General features: G+C 41.8%; 1 protein-coding gene and 1 long non-coding RNA gene across 3 annotated transcripts in view; both read left to right on the top strand.

Moving 5' to 3' along the window:
• The window catches only part of LOC138960781 (mediator of RNA polymerase II transcription subunit 14-like), a 170,852-nt gene that overhangs the window by 22,230 nt on the left and 125,404 nt on the right, over positions 1-23,218 (top strand). For both annotated transcript variants that reach the window (XM_070332427.1, XM_070332428.1), the window contains exons 11-17: positions 78-156; positions 542-585; positions 1,821-1,909; positions 12,700-12,734; positions 16,210-16,322; positions 17,130-17,198; positions 18,063-18,102. In XM_070332427.1, the coding sequence (XP_070188528.1) occupies positions 78-156; positions 542-585; positions 1,821-1,909; positions 12,700-12,734; positions 16,210-16,322; positions 17,130-17,198; positions 18,063-18,102 (469 nt within the window). The remainder of the gene's footprint in view (positions 1-77; positions 157-541; positions 586-1,820; positions 1,910-12,699; positions 12,735-16,209; positions 16,323-17,129; positions 17,199-18,062; positions 18,103-23,218) is intronic.
• On the top strand, positions 1,926-10,414 carry LOC138960813 (uncharacterized). Its single transcript, XR_011454074.1, has 2 exons — positions 1,926-4,342; positions 10,109-10,414. It is a non-coding gene; the product is annotated as an uncharacterized lncRNA (long non-coding RNA).

The following is a 23,218-nucleotide window of genomic DNA, read 5'->3' on the forward strand; positions in this document are numbered from 1 at the left end:
TTGAGTATTTATTTACAAATTAAAATGTAAATACCATGCAACATTGCCTGACCATTTGACTGGTGTGTTTCTGACAGGTCCATTACATTCATCAACTGGCTCAGTCTCGACTGTTGGACACCGAGAAACCTCTGCACGACCTGTACAGAGTGCTGCGTATCCTTTTCCCCGGCAGTATTTCAAGTCATTGATGCTTTATGTTGTTTCTGAGATGTTAAGATACTGTAATCGTTTTCCATGCCTGCTACCATTTAATCATAAACCATGGCTGATATGCTGCAAGTGCCGTTCCTTTTGAATGCCTACAACAGTAAAGTGAGTGAATAGACTGGCTGCCTCCTGTGGAGAGTGTTCTGTCTGTTTGAACCATTTACTTTGATTTAGGAAGGGGTGGATGGAATGTGTGTGTGTGTGTGTGTGTGTGTGTGTTAGTTCAAAACTGTTGTCGCTCGGTGATCTAGAACATTCATCCCCTGGTTGTCTAATGATTTGATAAACCTCTTCAATGAAGCACACACAGCAATTCCTTAACGATGGTGAGATTCCTTCTGCATGTCTCTTCAGCTAGAGGTGCTTCACTCACAGGTAAGTACAACTTTGTTCGCCCTGTTTCTGTCATTGATATGTTTCTATTGTTGAATTTATGTACCTTTTGGTTATCCCAGTGTGTGTGTGTATAGAATTATTTGGGGGATCATTGATTGGCATACAGCAGAGGTAAATATTAATAAAGAAAACCATCACTATTCCTGAAATCAGCTGTATTTGAGAATCAGACACACTGGAGAAACTCTCACCACTTTGAAGTTCACATTTTTCCGTTTTGTTGATAAATGATAATCCACAAATAAAATCATAGAAACTTGAAACAAGTCGCGTAAGGCGAAATTACTACATTTAGTCAAGCTGTGGAACTCACAGAATGAAATTGAACGTAGTCCGCCGCTAGCGCAAAAGGCAGTAAAAGTGATGAGCCTGTTTGGCGCGGTAGCGGTTGCGTTGTGCTTCATAGCACGCTTTACTGTACCTCTCTTCGTTTTAACTTTCTGAGCGTGTTTTTAATCCAAACATATCATATCTATATGTTTTTGGAATCAGGAACCGACAAGGAATAAGATAAAAGTGTTTTTAAATTGATTTCGAAAATTTAATTTTGACCATAATTTTTAATTTTTTTAATTTTCAGAGCTTGTTTTTAATCCAAATATAACATATTTATATGTTTCTGGAATCAGGAAATGATGAAGAATAAGATGAACGTAAATTTGGATCGTTTTATAAACAAAATTTTTTTTTTTTACAATTTTCAGATTTTTAATGACCAAAGTCATTAATTAATTTTTAAGCCACCAAGCTGAAATGCAATACCGAAGTCCGGCCTTCGTCGAAGATTGCTTGGCCAAAATTTCAATCAATTTGATTGAAAAATGAGGGTGTGACAGTGCCGCCTCAACTTTTACAAAAAGCCGGATATGACGTCGTCAAAGACATTTATCGAAAAAATGAAAAAAATGTCCGGGGATATCATACCCAGGAACTCTCATGTCAAATTTCATAAAGATCGGTCCAGTAGTTTACTCTGAATCGCTCTACACACATACACACACACACATACACACATACACCATGACCCTCGTCTCGATTCCCCCTCTATGTTAAAACATTTAGTCAAAACTTGACTAAATGTAAAAAGAGCAGGAAACCTGATACTTCAAATCATTGCTGTAATTATAATTGTTCGGTCAGTATTGAAAAGGAAATCATTGTACAGTACAGGCTATTACCTTACTGATCTTACTTTTGCCCTCTGTTTACAACAGACTCAGCGCCTAAAACGAGAAAGATTGGGAGACAGCATCATGGTTGAGCAGTATGTAATCAGCAAAGGGCTCATCATCTCATACTGGAGGTAACGCTTTCTTTCATCATTTCAAAACCAGTTCTTGTACCTGTGTTTGTTCTCTTTGTTCAACGTTGAGTCAAGTCATAATGCTCAGATAGGAATGGCTAAAATGCCCAGTATGTGAACAGTTTTTGACTCACCTGAGTAATTGGTGAGTATTAGGATTCATGTGTCCGGTTGTATGGCCGGCCGTCTGTCCGTCCGGCTGTGGACAAAAAACTTAACATTGAGGTTATCTCGGACGTTTTTCAAGCTAGACTTCTGAAACGTTGCACACTTTTAGAGTTTGATGATCTCACTAAGTGACCCCAATTTGGTTGACCCTCATCAAATTCGGGGGTCACAGCGGCGTCATGTTCGTTTCATAAAAACTTAACGTTGAGGTTATCTCAGATGTTTTTGAAGCTAGAGCTTTAATTCTATGCAAACATCTAGGGTTGATAATCTACCAACTTGACGTAAGTTTGATTGACCCTCGTACATTTTTGGGGTCACAGGGGGTCATGCGCTATTCATAATAACTCGCCATTGACGTTGTCTCGGGCGTTTTTGAAGCTGGAGCTTTGAAACTTTGAACACTTCAAGGGTTTGATAATCTACCGACGTGACCCTAGTTTGGTTGACCCCCGTCACATTTTGGGGTCAGAGCCGGGTCATGTTTGTAAAAGCTTTACATTGAGGTTTTCTCGGTTTTTGTGGGAGCAAAAGCCTCAAATTTTCAGGAAATTGTAGGTGTTGGTGATCAGCAGACCTGACCAAAATTTGTCTTTTTTCATCAAATTTTAGAGTCCCAGCATGAGAATGTTTGCTGAAAAAGATTTTCACCACTGAAAATATCCACTGAGGTATCAAGGATATAAGTCTTGACCTCATAAAACTATGATGTCATTTGTTTGATATGGTCAGTCTTGGCTAGACTTTTTGTTATGACATCATGTTATGATGTCATAGTGTCATAAATGAGGTCACTTAAAGATACTGACCTTGTCAAATCCAGGTGCACGGAGCCCCTAGGGCTTTTAGTCATACCTCAGGCAGCTATCCGTTTGAAGAAATACCAAGTTTCATTGACTTGCACCCAAAGAGTCAAGAACTGCGATTTTTGTATGAATTAATTTTGGACTGTGTCCCAGCTGGTCTTGCCCTACTTTTAGATCTAAATTTAGATCTGGTAGATCACCACATGCACAAAAAGACACGTCACTAGCAAACTATGTCAGACGTCATCATGAGTTTGTGTAAAACAAAATGGAAGCCGGGATCACTCGGTTGAATCGAACTCCGACCAAAGTCAAAAGAAGAAACCAAAACGCAATGATTCCCCGCCGACTACACCGTTTTCAACAAGGCAAAGAAGAGACGAAAAACTCGCTCGTGGACGCAGCTATGATAAGCGGCAAGTTTATTTCGGGTAGGAGCTTGCGCGATGGATTGAACTGAAGAAGAATTTTGTCATCAACAATCCGCATTTTGCTGGTCAAGTGAGTATTTTTCATGCATTTCGTAAGAGATGGTTAACATTCTATTGTTGTTATGTGATAATAGTGTATATTGGACGTGATTGTAAAAAGAATTTCTGAAGTTGAGGGGGGGTGCGATTTGTCCTGGAGCAGGAATTCTATGTATCGCCGTGGTTCACTTTGTGTGAGTTTGCATTTCGTACTTTGTTTTTGCCAGACCACAGGCACTTGGCAATAGAAATCACCTGCAGAATGTCACTCTAGATCATTTTAAAGCACGGGATAAGCCCAAACCCAGCACCCACCCACCCTGATTCAAGTCAAGTGCCTGTTGCGCCCTGACTAAACAAATTGTGGATTCTTGGTGCTTGGCGTTTGCTTTGATTACTGGGACCTTGCATAAGCTGTGATCTTGTTGTTTGGTGTCATTTATATATAGTCATCATTGCTTGTGGTGTTGTGATTCCCAATTCACAAACTGAAAAAAACCCCATATATATAACATGCCATAATTATGCACCTTTGCACTAGGTATTTGACGATTCCTCTCGGATAAGCGAACTGTCTCTGGGCATTTTTGTCTGCTATGATACTACATTATTTATAGAACTAGTATGCAAATGAAATAATACAAACATAGCATGGATCGGTTCATCCTGAGATTTCTGTACTAGCTGTACTATGTATGTGTGTGTGTGCGTGTGTACCTGTGTGTGCATGTGTACACTATGCGTGTGTGTGTGCCCTTGGCTCTCTCTGTTAGGCCCTGTGGGTGTGGGTTGTGCTTTCATGAGGTTTTAAAATTATTCTTTTATTGGACTTAATATGCATTGTATTTTTGAAAGCATTGTAGTTTGTACTTTTTTTAATTGCTCGTTTATTTTTTACAGTTTGTGAATCGGCATTGAGGCTACGTGCATACTGCAACCGTGCCAAGCAGCACACAGGCAGGTGATGCTTCTTCCCTTGATCTAAGCAGGTAGTTGTATGTTTATATCTAGCATTAAATTACATATTCTTACTCCCAATCGCATATAGCATTTGACACAGTCTGAGATGCTAGGTACTGAAAACGCTTACCCGTCCAACAAACTAAAGGGAAGCAACCCCATCACCAAAAAGGCTTAAAACAGCCCTGGTAATAAGCCAGTACCCTGGGAGTTACCTCCCATTGGTGGATACTACGTCACTTCCTCCATGATCACATGGCCCAATCATACGACTTTTCAGCGTCCTAGAGAGAGGGTGTGTCTGATTTTTTGCTCCCGTGGCTGCCTGTTGTGAAGCCTTTCACTTGCCGGCCACGTTTTACCTGTCTTTCACCCGTGCGGGCTCCTGTCGGTGAGCCCGTTCTTGTTTTGTTTGTTGTTTACGAACTTTTTCGCTTTTGTAGCTACTGGTATTTCGTCCTCTTGGACTTGTAGTATCAGTGGCTGCGTTGCGTTGTCGCCATTTGTATTTTAGCTTGGCTGACTTCGATATGTGTGGTGTTTAACCTGTGCTTGCCTACTCCCGTAGTTTGCAAGCTTGGTTAGCCTTGTTGTTCTTTGAACTGTTTGTAGTTACCGAGTTGTCTGTCTGTTTTGGACTTACGTTTTTTCAGTAATTTTTCGTCTTGTGTTTTGTTTGCTGTTGTCAGTCAGCTTGGCTGATTCTGATAACTGGTGCTGCAGGCAGACGTTTAAGGCTAGTAAGCCTAGGTCTTCCTGCTCTTTCATAACATGTGATGGTTGTTGTTTAGTCCGCAACTCTCTTTTGTCTGTGATCTTTTTCTGCCTCTAGCAGTCTGTCACGTTTTACGGTTTCTCCCTCTGTGTGGGAGAGGGCGTTGGTGTCCTCTCTCTTGAAATCTTTAATTTCAGAGTTTCGGAGGTTGATGGGAGAGAGACGCGGCGCTCCACGGCGTTCTGCAGTGTCATGCTTCCGGCCGTGGGGGGATGTTCGTTTCCTGGCTTCCTGGTCGGTGCATTCCGGTTCCGAGAAGCAGGTTCCTGCCTTGTCGGTTGCCGCTTCCGCTGGTGGCGTTACCGGTAAGTCGAACTGGTCCTACAGCCCTCGTGAGGCGTCTGGACACTCCCTGCCGGGAGACAGTTCATTGGCGCGGGGTCACTCCCTGCTTTCTACTGGCGACAATACTCCGTATGGTGAATTTGTCAGTCAGCGTCGGTGTCCGCTCTCACTTGCCTGCCCTCAGTGCCGCAATGTGACGAGTGGAACGAGAACTGGCCTCCGGGCTTCACGGTTTCCGGCCGCAGTTCTTGCATTCATCGTTTCCGCCCTCGGCGGTTGCGGTGTCTGCACTTCCGGCTTCGGCCGGATACGCTGTCCCTCAGTCGAGCTCTTCCTTTTGGACGCCGGCGAGGGAGCAACAGCGTTTTACTGGTTGTCAATACCGTCGTTTCCCCCCGTGGGCACGGACTTTGTTGACCAGCAGCGGTTGCCGTTTACGGCTGCTGTGTTTCTGGTTTCGGCCGGAAAGCTAGGTCCTCCCTCACGCGTTCGCTCTGTCAACGGTGACGGGATGTACTGCAGACTGGCCTTCGGGCTTTTTGGCTTCCGGCCTCAGTCTATGCAGTCTTCGTTTCCGCTTTCGGCGGTTTCGGCGGCTGCGTGTCCGGTTTTAACCGGAAGCATAGGTCCACCTACACGTGTACGCTACGGCCGCGGCGTCTGGATGGACTGCAGACTGGCCTCCGGGCTTTATGGCTTCCGGCCTCAGTCTATGCAGTCTTCGTTTCCGCTTTTGACGGTTTCGGCGGCTGCTATCCGGCTTCGGCCGGATATGCTGTTCCTCTTCTTGGCAATTCCGTTGGTTGTCAAAGAGGAAACAACAGCTGCTGGCAATAGGTCCTCCTACACTTGTACGCACCGACGTAGGGACGTAGGTGAGGGGACGGACCGCAGACTGGCCTCTGGGCTTTATGGCTTCTGGCCTCAGTCTACGCAGTCTCTGTTTCCGTATTCTACGGCTTCGGCGGCTGCGTTTCCGGCTTCGGCCGGATATGCTGTCCCTCTTTCTGACACTTCTGTATGGATGCCAGAGAGGGAGTATCAGTTGTCGGCTTTCGTGCACCATGTGCCTCAGCCAGGACGGTTGTTGCTTCACCCGGAGGGTGTTGCGACTTCCGCTTTTCCAAGTCCGGTGGTCGGATGGTTGGTCTACTTACCCTTTTTCTCTTAGTCAAGGGATGAGTAAGGTCTATTTCCGGTGTTACGGGTTTCCGGTTTACGGTTATCCCGTGCTTCCCCCCACCTCTGGTGTTAATGACTTGGGTCAGTGTCCTCCACTGATCCACTCTGAAGTTCAGTCTGTGGTCAGCGAAGAGACACGGTTGGGATTTCCGTCAAGGCTCAAGTCCATTCTTGAAGCTGCGGCGGAAGTTACATCCCGTTACTTTCCTTACAGGAATCATAGGTCCCTCATCACATGTGCACTCTGTGTCAGTGCTGGGGCTGACCGCGGATTGACCTCCGGGTTTTTTGTTGGCTTCTGGCCTCAGTCTAAGCAGCCCTCGTTTTCGCATGGTGCGACTTCGTCGGTTACATTTCCGGCTTCGTCCGGATATACTGTTCTCCTCCTTCCCGACGGTTGTTCGTGAGGAAGGAGCAGCTGCTGGCCTTCGGGCGTTCTGGTTTCCTCGGCCGGGGCAGTCATCTCGTCACCCTTCGGGTCGGGTGGCTTCTGTCCATTCAGTTCCGGTGTCTTTGGACATTTCTCTTGGTTTTTTCTGACTTTCACACTAGTCAGGATATAAGATGATGTCCTGGTACGCGGGTTTCCGGCTATCCCGCGCATTGTTTCCGCCTCTGGTGGATGTGACTTCGGCGTTGTCTTTCGCTCGTCCACTCTGATTTCAGTTGGTGGATTGTGAATAGACATTTTCGGGATTTCCGTTAAAGCTCAGGTTCTTCTTGATGCTATGGCGACAGTTTTCCCTTTACTTGCTGGAAGGTGCATCGGCAGTTTTGGCTTCCTTTTTGGTTGTCTCTTCGGCGATGTTGGACTTCCGTTCCGCGAAGGAGGAGGATTCCTGCTTCCGGTTCGGAGAGGCCCCTTCTATGGCATACCATCTTTAGCAGGTTCTGACGTAGTCTTTTCTTGCCTGCGGTGGTATTCCTTTTGTTCCAGTTCCTTTGCTGGTCTTTTCATGGCAATTTAAGGAACAGGCTTGGCCTTTGCTGGCTATGGCTACGTAGGCTTCGGCTTGCTTTCGTCCTTTGCTCTCCTGGGTCACCTTTTTTGGATGACGTAGGGTTTGCTTCCTCTACTGGTTAGAGGGCTTACGAGAGACTGGTTTGTGTCGGTATTAGAACACATTCTTGGCTCTTCAGGGGTGATAGGACGTCAGGAGGTTGGAGTTCGCATCTCTTTATTCTTCGGTCAGCCTTGGTGGTTTGAACGAAGAGCAGATGCTTATATTCTCGCTTCACTATACCCATGCGGTTTGGTGTCGGAGGATTTTTTGTGCTCGCTCTATCACGGAAAGAATTCCTTGGTTTCGTTTATGCACTTTGCTAGGTCCACCAGCTCGAGCACTCGCTACAGGTCTCTTCTGGTCGGATCTGGGGCTGCCCTTCGGGTTTACGGGCGTCCGGCCTCAGTCGGTGTAACAGTTGTTTCAGCCATGGGCTGCTGCTTCTGTCGCACTTCCGGCTAGTCGGAGAGGTTGTTTCTCTTACCGGCGTCTTAGTTACGTCAGGGTGTTTTAGAAACAACGATTGACATTTGTGGTCATTGTTTGTCTGTCGCTGAGTTCGATTCTGTCTTTCTCTAGCGATCAGACTTGTTCGGGTGTTTCTTCCAAACTTAAGGTGTCTTGAGTTGGCCTCGGAAGTTACATTCAGATTTTTCTGAGGGAACATTGTCTTTGACTATGTAGGTCGGAGGAGTCATCCTTTGGTCTTATCTTCTCTCTCAGCTTGGCCAGTCCTCTCCTTCTGGCAAGGGGGCTGGCTAATGTTCCTGGTTCTTTGCTGAGGGCTCTTAGCCCAGCATCTTTTTTGAGGCAGCTGAAACTTTTGTTTCTTTCGTCTACCTGTGTACGGCGGGTACTTCGGAATTATGGCTGGCCTACGGGAGTCACGGCTCTTAGCCTTGGCCTGTGCGATTGTCTCCTGCATTTCGTGGTGTGACTATGGCATTTTGGGTTCCCGTGTTGGCGGATTTCTAATCTCTCTTCATCCTCTCACTGAGGTGAGTCAGAACGACTTCCGTTAGGTTGGGTTTCTTTTACAAGTCACCTTTCTTTCACAGGCAACTATGACTAGGGCGTTTGCCTGTTGGTCTCCGTGTCTGTTCCGCAGTCTTTTAGACGTGGACAGACGCGTTCTGGTTTTTCGCCCAAACTCAGGAAGGCTCTTGATTTGATCTCGAATTTAAACTTTCCAGTTTTTTCCTGAGAACTCTTTGTCTCGGGAGTCTCTTGACTGGTCGGCTTCACGGGTCTTTCCTGTATGCTTACCAGTCGTTATTTCGGCTTTGGGTTCTTGATTTGTTTTCAATTACCTGCAAGCAGACTGAACTGCGAACACTATGGCTTTAAGCCATTTAGTTCATGGTTACTGGTCACACCAGACTTCGTCCGCTGTGACTTCCGCTTCTTCAGTTGCTTACGCTTTTTGTAAGTAGCTGGTTTCTCGTAGTATCTTTTTCGGCTTTTGCACAAACGAGTAGAGGATATCTGGTTACCTCTCTTTTGAGAGCAGCTACACTGCGGTTTTCGGCTCCCTTCTTTAGCATGCTTTATGAATTAGAATTAGAATTATTTTATCCAAAACATTTCCACAGTGCACAAAAAGCACGAAGGCTATTCAATTTTGGTATGTGACCAACTGGAGGGATGGTGTTATCACATGTAAAATCCTGGTCAGATCTTAGATGGTGAACCGAACTGTTTTCACGAGAAGGAGTGTGCCTTTAATCTCTTTTGCAGCACAGAGCTAATATTCCTCAGCACGACAGCCTCTCCCCCCACGGGTTAGGGGGAAAAATTTACCCGATGCTCCCCAGCATGTCGTAAGAGGCGACTAACGGATTCTGTTTCTCCTTTTACCCTTGTTAAGTGTTTCTTGTATAGAATATAGTCAATTTTTGTAAAGATTTTAGTCAAGCAGTATGTAAGAAATGTTAAGTTCTTTGTACTGGAAACTTGCATTCTCCCAGTAAGGTAATATATTGTACTACGTTGCAAGCCCCTGGAGCAATTTTTGTATTAGTGCTTTTGTGAACAAGAAACAATTAACAAGTGGCTCTATCCCATCTCCCCCCCTTTCCCCGTCGCGATATAACCTTCGTGGTTGAAAACGATGTTAAACACCAAATAAACAAACAAACGACAGCCTCTTGGCTTTCCAACCTTTTCTTTGTATTTGTGTCCTTTGTTGCCACACCAGTTTTGGGTCTTGAACCTTCTCTGAAGATGTGTTGACATCAGCAGCCGATGACCCAACTTCGGGTGATCCGCCTAGTACAGGGTCGTCATCCAAAACTGGTTCTTGGTTAAAGTTGTTCAGGCTCATGTTGGGAAGGACTCCGAGGCTCCCTGCCGCGCCCTCCCCCCCCCCCCTCCCCCACCATACCCCCTTTTGTTTTCTGGGTCGTTGTGGTAATCCAGATCAACTTTGAGAACTTATCTTCTTTGTTGTCAAATGTGTCATCCTGAAACATACATAGAGGAACATGTTTAAATGATTTCAAAAACAACGTAAACATGCAAATAAACTTGTGTGTGTGTGTGTTTTGCAGGTGCTTCACACACAGGCCGAAGGGGAAGTCATTACAGAAGACTTGTGACTGTTTCCTAACTGTGTGGGTGTCATAGATGAGACGAACGTGACACTGAGAGCTTCAAGAACAGTTGATCAAATTTTTGTTTTTGTTTTTGTTTTTGTTTTTTAACATGTTTGAGGATGAAAGTCGCTTGTTCATTTCAATGCTTGTTATTCTCTCAGGTGCCAGGAGAAAAGGTTCCGTACAACTCTCGCTTACTCTATTACACATGTCGTATGCATTAAGAGCGATTACTTCCCTTTGGTTATTTGATATGTTTTTACTTCTTTTACGTTCATATATAGTATTACAATAACAGCAAATACAAAAGACTATGTTGAATGCATCTTTTTTTTTTTTAAGAATAAAGAAAAAAAAGAGAACACAATAAATAGTCAGTCACACAGCCCATATTCAGCCCATTTCAAAATGATATGAACAAAATACTCTACATCTCTTTTCTTATTAATTATGTAATATTACCGCACACAAAAAGTCCGGTTCTCTGCATAATTTCTAATCGTGAATTAGAAGGGGAAAAAATAGGGACAACAATTAAATTATCCTTATCTTTCAAAAGTCTATTTGCTTTTTTATTCCGTTATTTTTCTTGCCATCATTGACGCTCACTATCATTTTGTGATGTTTGACATGGGTGGGAATTTAAGGAACAGTGATGCAAACTTTCACACCTAATCAGTAATGAATCAGAACACACTGAACATTCCCCTGCCAGATATCTTCCAGACTGTGCATGTGGTTGTTTCCAACCAAGTGAGTGAGTGTGATGTGCATTATGCCTAAAGGGTACAAACCACATGGAACACATGGTTAAAACCACAGCTCCAGATAGGTTCGATATGTGATAGGAGAGTTTTTTGACTACTTGAATCAATTCGGTTGGTGCAGTCACCTGGCAATGGAGCCAATTAAACTGAATGATGGACTGAAAAGAAGGTTTTACACATGCCTTGTTTACATGGTGTACAGTAAGCTCACTTGATTTTAAATGTCTGGTATATGTTTCATACACCCCCCCAACTCCACCCCCCCCCCCCCCCCCCCCCCGCCCCACCCCAAACACACACACACAAGGCCCAAGCATACATCAATCCCCACTCCCACCAATATTGATCTATTTTCATTGTTAGATCTGTAAATTGAACAGGTTTTTGAAGCTACAGGCTGGTCTCAAGTTTACCCGATTTGTGGCTGAAGGTCGTTTCTAGATCAATCAATCAATATGAGGCTTATATCGCGCGTATTCCGTTGGTACAGTTCTAAGCGCAGGGATTTATTTATTTTTTTTATTTTATTTTTTTATTTTTTTTATGCAATTTATATCGCGCACATATTCAAAGCGCAGGGATTTATTTATGCTGTGTGAGATGAAATTTTTTTACACAATACATCACGCATTCACATCGGCCAGCAGATCGCAGCCATTTCGGCGCATATCCTACTTTTCACGGCCTAGATGACAGGCAGAAGAAATAAATACTCTTGCAAGTACTCTTACTTTGGAGTGTAGATGTCATCTGTCCCTGTCGAGTCCCTTATTACGAAGCTAGGATTGTTGTTTGTCTTGATGGCATTAACTGGAGGAAATAAAAGCAACAAAGCAAAATAAATATTTCATTTGTCATCTCTCTCCCTTTTTCTCTGTGCATGCGTGTCGCTCTGTGTGTGTGTGTGTGTGACGGTATGTGCGGGTCAGTGTGTATGTGTCTCACAGTATGTGCGGGTCACAGTGTGTGTGTGTGTGTGTGTGTGTGTGTGCATGCGTGCGTGCGTTTTATTTGTTGGTAATGAGTGTGTGTGTGTGTGTGTGTGTGTGTGTGTGTGTTATTTTTTGGTAATATCAAGGCAAGAGATCCCTCTTATGCGATTATCCCAGTGACTGAGTCAGCCGCTATTTGCTTTGTGTTCGTGACTAAGCTAAATTTGATTTAAATCAAGAGCGTAAAGATGACCGATTTCTACAGTCATGAAAAATGATCGTTGCCACTGTGTTTTGTTTTCTCTATCTTTCCAACTACGCAATGTACGGTAAGGTAATCAACACTAGACTCAGTTTTCTTTACTTCCAATTAACTGACAGCATTTTCCCAAACGGATGACACGTACATTGATTATGATAATAAGCTTAGTTGCCAGATAATAGGTAGTCATAGGTAGTGGAATCGTCTTTTTAAGACCTACAAAACCCTAATGGACTTGACGAAGGAGAGTCGTATGAAGCATTTGCTTTTCTTGTTATATGCTGCTTTCACAGAAGCCACATTCAACATTATCCTGTAGGTGGCTACTTTGTTGTCTGTGTCCGTATTCTAGTTTAACCTTAATAAAGACTGAATCTGAACATAAGCATCACTGTAACATATTGTCATAATCCAAGGTTTTGTTGAATGAAAACCACGGGAAATACTGAGCTTCTTTGGGTCGTAATGTCTTTTTACGTTAAGTGAACTCTTACAGAAGGCCAGAATAACTGCAATCCAAGTATGTATAACACTTTTGAAAGGGGAGAATGGTATGATTTACAGGATGCTGTGTCTTCTTTTCAGGGATCATACTCGACGAGAAAGGCAGGAAACAACAGGTAATTTTTAAAAACCAACCTTTGACATTATATACGCTATTTTCCTTGAGAAAAAGCCACTTATGTGTCTGCAATATTTTGTTATGTCTGAATTATTCTGAGGTGGAAAAGGCTGTGATCATAAGATGTCATCAAGACCTCATATCTGTTTAACACTTACATTTCCAGGATCAGATTCTGCTTGCCCACTGATGATTTGTTATCCATTCCAATAGTCTCTTTTACACCAAGGCTATTCTAGGCGACCTTGACCTTGGTCCGCTGTGCCTCAGGCAAAGTCAGCCATTTTTGCGCGTTGTTTGAATGGTGGAGCTGTACGATGGTGCACAAACATTGCTGTTATGGCGTGTGTGGAAGTGATTTAAGACACCGTGAGAGATCACACATGGTCGGTGTTGGATGGGTACCGTTTTCCAAACCCTCTAGAGATTTAGAAAAGTGCCGAAAATGGATTAAACTATGTGGAAGAACGATCGAGAGGTTCAACATCGAAAAAGTCAACAAAGACACCTACATTTGCACAAAACACTTCGTCGGGGGGCACTTGAAAATGACATGCTGCTTTTCTTCATAAGTATAAATGGAACAAAAACGATTGTACCATGCTTTGACTTTATGTGCTGAGAGAGGAAGAAATGGTTTGAATGTAGCTTTTTCATATCCTCATAAACCAAAGTGTGATACTGCAGCTAGTTAGCAAAACAATTTCACTGAAAAACTAAACAGCAAGTGACACATAGTCTACAAACCAATGAACACGAAGGCATTTAAGAAACAGGATCATTCTTTTAATCTTGTCTAAAATTTTGAACATGAATCTCACTGCAAAAACACAATCTGACAGAACTGGCAGAAAAACAAAACTACTTCAGCATACAAATGGCCCAAAGAAAATGGTCTGAAATCAGACAAAAAGCATGACAGCTCGGTGCTTGCAGTTGCATACCACAAGAACACAAAAATGAAAAAAAAATGGTCAAACTGAACTATGTGTCGTTCAAAGGAAAGGTTTGCCTCAAGGAAAAAGACTGAGAGACATCACATAACTGTACAAGCTCACAAGAACTATTGGTTGTAATCATGAGTACGACTAGACTGAAATGATAAATAATGTGCATCACAGTACTATTCAAGCATTAAAAAGTGCCTCCCACTAGCTTGTCACCAAATAAACAAAGTAGGCTTTAACAAAATTGCACATTAATAAAAAAAATAGTTCAATCAATAGTGACTGGTTGGTCCGGTGTCAGAATAATGTGACTGGGTGAGACATGAAGCCTGTGCTGCGACTTCTGTCTTGTGTGTGGCGCACGTTATATGTCAAAGCAGCACCGCCCTGATATGGCCCTTCGTGGTCGGCTGGGCGTTAAGCAAACAAAGAAAGTTCAATCAATAGTATATATATGTCACACCTGACATTAAACTAGTAATTTCCATCACTATCCTTTTCAGGCATTAAAAATAGTTCAAAGCAGCTAGCCCCACATAGAAGTAAGAGGCTCATTCACAAGCTAGTTAAAAGCTTTTCATTCTTTTGTTTTTCTCAAAAGAAAATTCATAGTATCACAACAGTATTCACAGCAGGCAGTTTTAAATCACGCAAGGGCATTCTCCAGATGTGTTCACGAAATACATTGTAATTTTAAACAGAGACAATTTTCAGTTCACACGTGAAGATGTTTTTACTGACCAAGTTTCTCCCCATATATTTCATAACCCTGCAGGTGAAAATGGGAATACCAGCACAGAATGATTGTCAGTGAACATTTAATACCAACACTTCAAACTACATCACTCATCATAAAACATAAACTGTGACTTGGATTTAAATGAAAATCAAAAAGTGTAAAAACTCATACTCTGATAATTGTTGTCCAAGTGTTTCAAACTACATCACTCATCATAAAACAGAAGCTGTGACTTGGGATTTAAATGAAAATCAAAACGCGGAAAAACTCATACTCTGATAATTGTTGTCCAAGTGTTTCAAACTACATCACTCATCATAAAACAGAAGCTGTGACTTGGATTTAAATGAAAATCAAAACGCGGAAAAACTCATACTCTGATAATTGTTGTCTAAGTGTTTGTGTGGTTAAAAAAACAAATGTACCTGATCATGAATGAAATCAAAGCAACCCATTATGATCATTAACCATTCACTGCCACTGGTCCATACGTATACTCTTTTCAAAAAGGAGATGGGTATGGAAGAGGCAGTGCTACTGTTAGTGATACTGTTAGTGATTCAAAGTGCCATACATCCCATCCTAGTGCTGTGAAATGGATATATTCAATATTTCATGGAAGCTTACTAATATTTGCATGTATGCATGCAAACATACAGGAAAAGCATTATTGAGGGTGAACAGCCTGCTTTACTTGGTTTCAGTGAGGAGTAACAATACTAACAATAACAATAACATGCCTAAGTTGTGAAATGTAAGTCCCCCCCCCCCCCCCCCCCCCCCCCCCCGGACACTGTTGTACCTATCTAACTCCTCCGTTTGCAGCGTGGCTTCGACATCGAGGTTGCCCGTACCCAAGGGGAGTAACTCGAAATGACTCAGCGCGCGGTCTGCTGTAAAAGGCCCTATTGAGATAATTAGCAGTTTTCAACACTTGAATATTGCTCTTTGCTTCTGTGCTAGGAAACTTAATATGTTCACCTGCAGTTAAGTTGGCATCACACAGGCGATTCAATCGTGAGATTTGTTCCTGAGATCCGATCGGGATGAACTCGTAGGCCATTGACCCGTCAGACGATGAACGATTTACGAACGATAACTCCACGTGAGCGGGGCGGAAGTGACGTATCACAGTGAACACGGCAAATGCGCTACGCGAGAGCAGACGCTGTTGGAGAAGCAGGTTCTGCTAATGTTCAAACATCGCTCTACCCTTTCTAAAAAATACCTTTCAGCATTATGCCTTTGCGAAAAAGTAAGTTTGCAGACAGTTGCAATTGATGGTTCCCGACTGCTATACACGCCTAAAACCTCTCCTTTATATCTGAGTAAGAAACTGTTCTTCCAAAAAGTTTTGAATCGACGAAGAGACACTGTCCGCTTTTGTCCGCCATTTTTTCAAGTCACGGCGTGAAGGCCACAACGCCAACGGCGCGTTCTGATTGGCTCTGCGCTACGACTGCCCTACGACAGTCTCGCGGGCATAGAACAAGTTCTATCACCCAAAGCTATGAGGGAATCTCATGCGACAGACTCACAGCTTTGTCGTAGATCTTTTCTATGGCTCAGTCGGCTGTCTGACTGTGCACAGAAAAATCGCAGTGTGCATGTGTGTCTGCCCCATTACGGAACAATGACAGTAAATCAATCAGTCATCCAATCCATCGATGATAGTGTATTACGAGGACCTCTAAAACATAGTTCTGATGTCTGACCAGTTTTAATATTGCGGATAAAGACAGAGATGATACAGATCGATGTTTGTAGGGTGTTTCTGTGTGTTTCAGTGTACAAACTGAGTGTGCAAGTATGTGAGGAGGATGACGGAAAGCCGCTACAGGTGGCGCACATCCCCGCAATGTCTCCCGAAGAGAGTCGAAAAGTGGGACTAGCGATCAGGGTACGTTTTCCGCAGTTTACACATCTATGAATATTTCCTTTGTCAGTTGATCACATAGCTGTCAGGGTTACATGTGAACAAAGGGTGCATCAGTGTGAGGAGTTGGTCTAGAGTGTCAGATTCCCCCAGCATGAACAAGACAATGCAATGTGTGCTGAATGCAATAACTGTGTGATGAGTAATGAAGTAAGTGCAAAAAGCTGTCTGCCTTGGTCAAACAGTAAACTCTTGCACTTTTATTCCCATGGCTGCATTGCAGATTTTAATGTAATGATACACATCTCTGAAACACGTTTTATATAAGGACAAAACAGGAGTAGCCCTGGCTGCATTGCAGATTTTGATGTAATGATACACAGCTCTGAAACACGTTTTGTATAAGGACAAAACAGGAGTAGAAATAACAGAACTGAGGGTGTAATTTGAAATAGAAACGATTTTTTCCGGCTGAGAATTGGTCAAGTGACATGTTGACATTTTCACTTGTTAGTCAAGAGTCGATAACCCATAAATGTAAGGTGCAACAAAGGGCATGATTTATGCTGATTTTGGTCCAATCCCTGTAACGTTGGTGTGAAGTGGCTCATTGACCTTTGTAGAGGGGTAACAGGTCTCAGTTGATTGGTTCAGGAGCTCAAGGACAGGTGGGCAAAAGCTCGAGCTTCTTCTCTTCGAATAGGTGGGATGTCACTCGCCTGCCTTTCTTGACAACATAATTATGCATCTTGTATGTGTAGAGTGTGAGTGTACTCATTGGAGTTGTTTAGATGAATGAAGGTTAGCAAAAACATCTTGTGTGTGTTTCAGAGTGACCACCTGTCCATAGAAAAGTTGTTGATGGAGACCATTGAAGTGAGAACTCACTCCAAACTGAAGGTAAAATGTGTGCATTTCTTTAGAACTTGTGTCTCTGTACATGTATTATAGGATGTGAAAACTTGATCTGGTGTTTGTGTATGATTACATTTCTTTTCTTGTGTCCTTTTTCACTAAAGTGGTGGCACGGAATTTGGCAGTATCACTAGTGAGGGGTGAGTCGGAAACACACACATGTTTTCGCACACCCGCCTCCAGTGTTTGTACAAGGTTTTGCAAGAAAAGGTCACTCTTCCACACCCCATACAAACCCAACGGAGTTATTTTCCAAAAATGGTCTATTTGATAGATAAGGAGACAAAAACTCCGACTAACAGGTTTTTTTTCTACACTAATCGCCATAAAGAACTAAACACATACATTTAGCTGTAGAACTTTGTGATGCGGCCAAGTATATTGCCAGAAAGGTAATTTATTCCCCTACCGTTTGAAACAAAGAGTTTTATTTTTCATCAATTAGTTTTTATGCAGTGTACCGGAGACCTAGGACACCCCCCAAAATCAAATTCGCAAAAGCAAATTTGCAGACACTAAAATACACAAAAAATCAAAATAAGCAAGAGTGACCCTGTTTTTGATCTCAAATTGAAGAACAGCTCACTTTCTACTCATACAAATTTATTTAGTTCAGCTGTTGTGCCTAGCTAGCAGCGTTGTTTTGCCATTTTGAAGAAGACAGGTATCGGCCTTGTCAGAAGCTGTAAAAGGCCTGGTTTGGCTTCATTTCTCGTGGGCTGTGAAGTTCTACAGTTATTAAATGTATGTGTTTAGTTTTTTATGGCGATTAGTGTATAATAGATTCTGATTGGAAAATAAAAACTCACTGTGTCAAAATACTGACAAGTCCCTTGTTTTCTTTTTCAGGAGCTGTCCAAAGAATTTCAGCGTCTTGTGGATGAAACTTGTAAGTGTCTTCTTCTCCAGTATAAATATCAGCTGATTCATAAAAATGCTTCAAGGTTCATGGCTTCATTTAATGAACTTTCTTTGCTAGTGCACTGAGGAAGAGCCTGGTTTTGGTAAAGACTCACTTTCAAAGTTTTGTTAACAGTCATTAAATTACATATCTTACCCAACTCACATATGGCCAGGAATCTGTCAGTGTGTCCAAAAAGTGTTACACAAACACCATTTTTTAGACTTGCTTTATCTTATTAGTGTTGTTGTGGGTAAGGAAGGATATGTGTTTTTTAGCAGAATAAAACTGTTTTTATTGTTGGCTGCCTGGGGGGGTCAGTATAGTGCCTCGAGCACTTAAAGGTATGTATGTTACATTTACACCAAAACACATACAATAAGTATCATGGAATCTCCCCTGAGTTATTTCTCCCATTAAAATTCAGCAGTCTGATGTAGTCTTGTGTTTGGTACTACTGTTACCACAAACATGGCAAGTCAGATGTCTATAATCAGTGCCTGCCAGGATGTTTAGTGGCCGTATGTTACTTTACACCAAAAATCACTTTACATGTGTAAACTTCACCCCATGCTTAATCTCTTCGAAGCCTGGTGAGTATTTTAGGTTTAAGGAGTACCCATATTCTTTTTTAAGACTAATGAGAGTCTTATTCCAGGCAGCATCATGCTAACAAAATAAAAACAGCTTCACTGCATAAATCTGTACAATCTAATTAAAACAAAAGTTCACTCCACCACAAGCCGTTATACAGTCGAACCCACCTAAAACGAACACGCTAGTTACGAATTTTGACTTATAACGTATTAGTTTTAAGTTCCCAACTGAATACCTCTTTCTTCATGCTTAAAAAAAATGCTTGAAACGAATTCTTTGTAACGAATTTATGCTTATAACGAGCACTTTTTGGATTCCCAAGCATGCATAATGTCTGTAATTTACTCACGCTTATGACGAAATCTTTAAACTCGTCCCGAGATCGACATATCATGGGAATTTGAGAAGTTTGAATACATGTGTCAAAGTCTTCCCTTGCGTCGACTGCTTGAACCATTGCTCAACCGATCACTGAATAAAGTTAAACTGATTACACTGTACTCACAAAACAATTTCAAATTTAGAATCAAAGTGATTGATAGCTCAGACACTGAACATGAATGACTGACTGACGTTTATTTCCTTCGCGAATACCAAAAACGAAACATCAATGTTTTGAACGGAAGCCATTGCCAAAAAATATAGATGCCAGAGTGGTTTCCCTTGGACTCTCAACGTTTGCGTTCGCCGGTTCGCGATAGTTTATCAGTCAGTCAGTGCTTTCGATTTGGATTTGAACATCATGTTGCAACCAACAAAAAAAACTAAATTGGCCAAGGTTTGCTACCCGTCGCCAAGGTAAGTGATTCCGGACAAATGATAGGAACACCGCGAATGTGGACAGTGTCAGTGTGTGTGTGTGTGACCAAAAACGTAACAACTGGATGAAACATCTGTGTGCTCACTCTCACTCAAACTCAACAATCATCACTCAACATGAGACACACATGAACATGTAACTGAATATGTCACTTTATTGTCCAAACGTGAAGCAGCATGAAAGTTGCGAAAGAAACAAATTGAAACACCATAAAATGGACAAGACTTAAAAAAACAAAAAAAAACAAAAAAAAACCAAATCAATCAATTTTCTTAATACGAATTTTGGTTAAGACGAACTTTTTTTCCGATCCCCAGTGATTCTTCTTAAGCGAGTTCGACTGTAATTCTCTGGTTAGTTTCAGTTCAAACACATCTGTGGAAGTCCCTTGTAAGCAGGGATGACATTGATTACTGTGAAATACGAATCCAGAAAGAAATGTGGCCTTTTTAAAAACAACTGCTCCAGTCAGTATGTTACTTTACACCAAAGTACACAGTTTTTCACTTCTTACTGACCAAACATACTGCCATACTACAGCATATGCACACAGGAACAAAAAGACTTTAGCTCTGAATTGTTATAAAGAACATTTATTTTAAAAAGACGACTATGTGACCCAAAAATCACCGGCAAACCTGTTTGTTAGTTATTTTACACCATAAAAAGCACATAAACGAGCTCAGAGGTAGAATACAATCATCTAGATTGCTCCACAATGTCTTAATCTCAAGAAACATTGCTTCCACACTTTTAAAATTGTCAAAGGTGTGATTATGATGCATGACATGGCAGACTTGTAAATTAAAGTGCTAGGTGTATGTTACTTTACACCAATAACGTTTAGTCTCATCAATGCCTGTATAAATGATAAGGTACAAAATCACAAAAACATGAGCTCATATCATTTTTAGAGCCACAATTCAGAATTGAAAGAAAAACAAGAAGCTCTGAAGGTGGCGCAAACTTGTGCAGTTTTGTCCTTTTTTAGAAGTAGTATGGCCAGATGTATGTTATTTTACACCAAATATGTGCCTAACCTCAAAGCATACTAAATCAGTCTTTTGTGTAAGATATGGACAAAGGGAATGTTATCAGGAGTGATTTTCAGTAGTTGTAAGAAGTAACTATCATGAAATAAGTAATGGAGACATAACTTGTAGAACAACTAAGCTGTACGTTACTTTACACCAAAGCCATTTCAAACTATTATGTTTAAGTGGAAGATATTAAATTAAAATACATGGTTAACTGAAAACAACTGTATATGATCAACTAGACTAGAAATATGGCCAAACAACCCAGAATGCTGTACAATCTGTTGCATTTGTGTTGTTTCCGACCCAGTGTGGTCAGATGGTATGTTATTTTACACCAAGAAACTTCTGATCGTTGCATGACCGACTACTGCGACATGTTGGCCCGCCTCTGCCTCAGGTACAGGCGAAGAAAGGTTGCTGCCTTAATCAAATGTTCAACTTGTAATTCTCCTTCCTGTCACCAGTGAAACTTCTCTGGTACTGCACCAACAGCTGCTTCTCTTGTTCACAAAATGGTAAAGTAGTATTTAGAGCTTCATGCATTTGTAGGGTCTGGTTGTATTTGGACTTGGAGGCAGTAGCATTTCTAAACATTCGTCATCCAACCACTTTCTTCTTGGTCGCAGCTTGACTCTCAGCTTGTAGCTATTGGTCGCTCCATAATACAGAAAAGAATCTTGATCCAGTCGTGGAAATACTTGGACCACATATCTCTTTGCTGCTGGAAACGTAGCCTTTGCTGATCATGCAGCATCATCATCTGCAAAGACAATTTAAAAATTGTTATAACTCATGAAGAACAGCTGTGGTGAAAACATTGAAATGCCCCTCTATTACAAGTAATGTGTGTCAAAATACCCATAATAATTCACCACATGTAAAGCTGAATGTGAATACCAAGGCTAATACACTACAGCACAGCCATTATGTCATCTCTTTCACAAAACCTAGTTCGCAATTGCAAATCAATGTTCAGACATACTGCCAAACAACTTTCCATTGTAAACTAAAAATACCTCTCTCCCCACAGAAAACAGTCGAAACCACAAAACAAATACAAAATCTCAACTTTAAAAAATCATCTGTGTCTGACTCCGCACTCATCTATCCACCCCTCCAGATCAAAACACTTTTTTAAACTCCAGGTGACATGGTTCTTGCACAAATCCAGCCATTAAAAAAGTGTATGCACATGCCACATGGTTAAAATAAAAATAAAAAGTTAATCCTAAAATTTATATTGTAAACTTGTCTTTATGTATAGTAAAAAAAATGAAAAATAAAAATTAAAAAATCCTACAATTTAATAATTTCACTTGTCCACTTTTTAATTATCTCATTTGGAAACAATCTTTTTGTTTTGTTGGTCCTATGAAAACAAACATATACCTGAAAATAAATAACACTAAGAATATTTGCAGTCGCCAGCAAGCTCTGATATCATTAAAAATAAAGACCTATCAGAAGCACACCTACACCAACTCACAATACCCCCCCCCCCCCCTCAAAAAATCCCAACTGCAACAGCCAGGAAGACAAGTTATGGAAGGCAAGCAAAATCCACATCCTAAAACGTGTAGTCGGGCGGGGATATAGCTCAGTTGGTAGCGCGCTGGATTTGTATTCAGTTGGCCGCTGTCAGCGTGAGTTCGATCCCAGGTTCGGCGGAAATTTATTTCACAGAGTCAACTTTGTGTGCAGACTCTCTTCGGTGTCCGTACCTCCCCCCGTGTACTCTACATTGGGTGTGCACGTTAAAGATCCCACGATTGACAAAAGGGTCTTTCCTGGCAAAATTGCTTAGGCACAGTTAATAATTGTCTACCTATACCCGTGTGACTTGGAATAATAGGCCGTGAAAGGTAAATATGCGCCGAAATGGCTGCAATCTACTGGCCGTATAAAATTTCATCTCACACGGCATCACTCCAGAGCGCCTAGAACTGTACCCACGGAATATGCGCGATATAAGACTCATTGATTGATTGATTGATTGATAGTCTCCATGAATTCGGTGGGGGAAAGTGGAACATTTCGTGTAGCGCGTACATACGCCACTTTACACATCCGGTCAGAGCCAGCGTTTTGTGTAAACAAACGTACGGGATGTGACCAACTAAACCACAGGTGTTCGGCGTTTTTAATTTCAGCAAAGTTGGTAACACTGGCCTTCAACATATATCACGCAAATCTTACATCAAAAAAGTTAAGAAAACACTCGATTCGACAAAGACAGAAACGTACACTACTTTACATTACATCGATATGGTAAACTAACGTACGTCGGGTGAAAGTGACGAAGCTCGGAGATATCAACCCAAAATGCTTAATCATGGATGAAAGGAGTCAATTTGGAAAGCTTAGTGACAAAATATTCTGCAAACCGTACATTTTTCACCACCAAAACTGAAAAGAGAGGAATTTTGAACTGTACGTTACAGCTGACACGAAAGCCTTGTAGTAAAGTAACGTGCAATGAATCGAATCGCCAGATCGGGATGGAACGCGTGGTTTTCTTTACTCCCTGATAATGTTAACCATGCTACTTCCTAAAAAATGCTTTTTCATTAAGAATCTATCGTCCTAAGCAAGAAGTGCAGAATAAATCCTAAGTACGTTACATTTACAACAAATCTGAAACCATATT

Source organism: Littorina saxatilis, linkage group LG3 (genome assembly GCF_037325665.1).
Source record: "Littorina saxatilis isolate snail1 linkage group LG3, US_GU_Lsax_2.0, whole genome shotgun sequence".
In the NCBI taxonomy this organism is placed as follows: Eukaryota; Metazoa; Mollusca; class Gastropoda; order Littorinimorpha; family Littorinidae; genus Littorina; species Littorina saxatilis.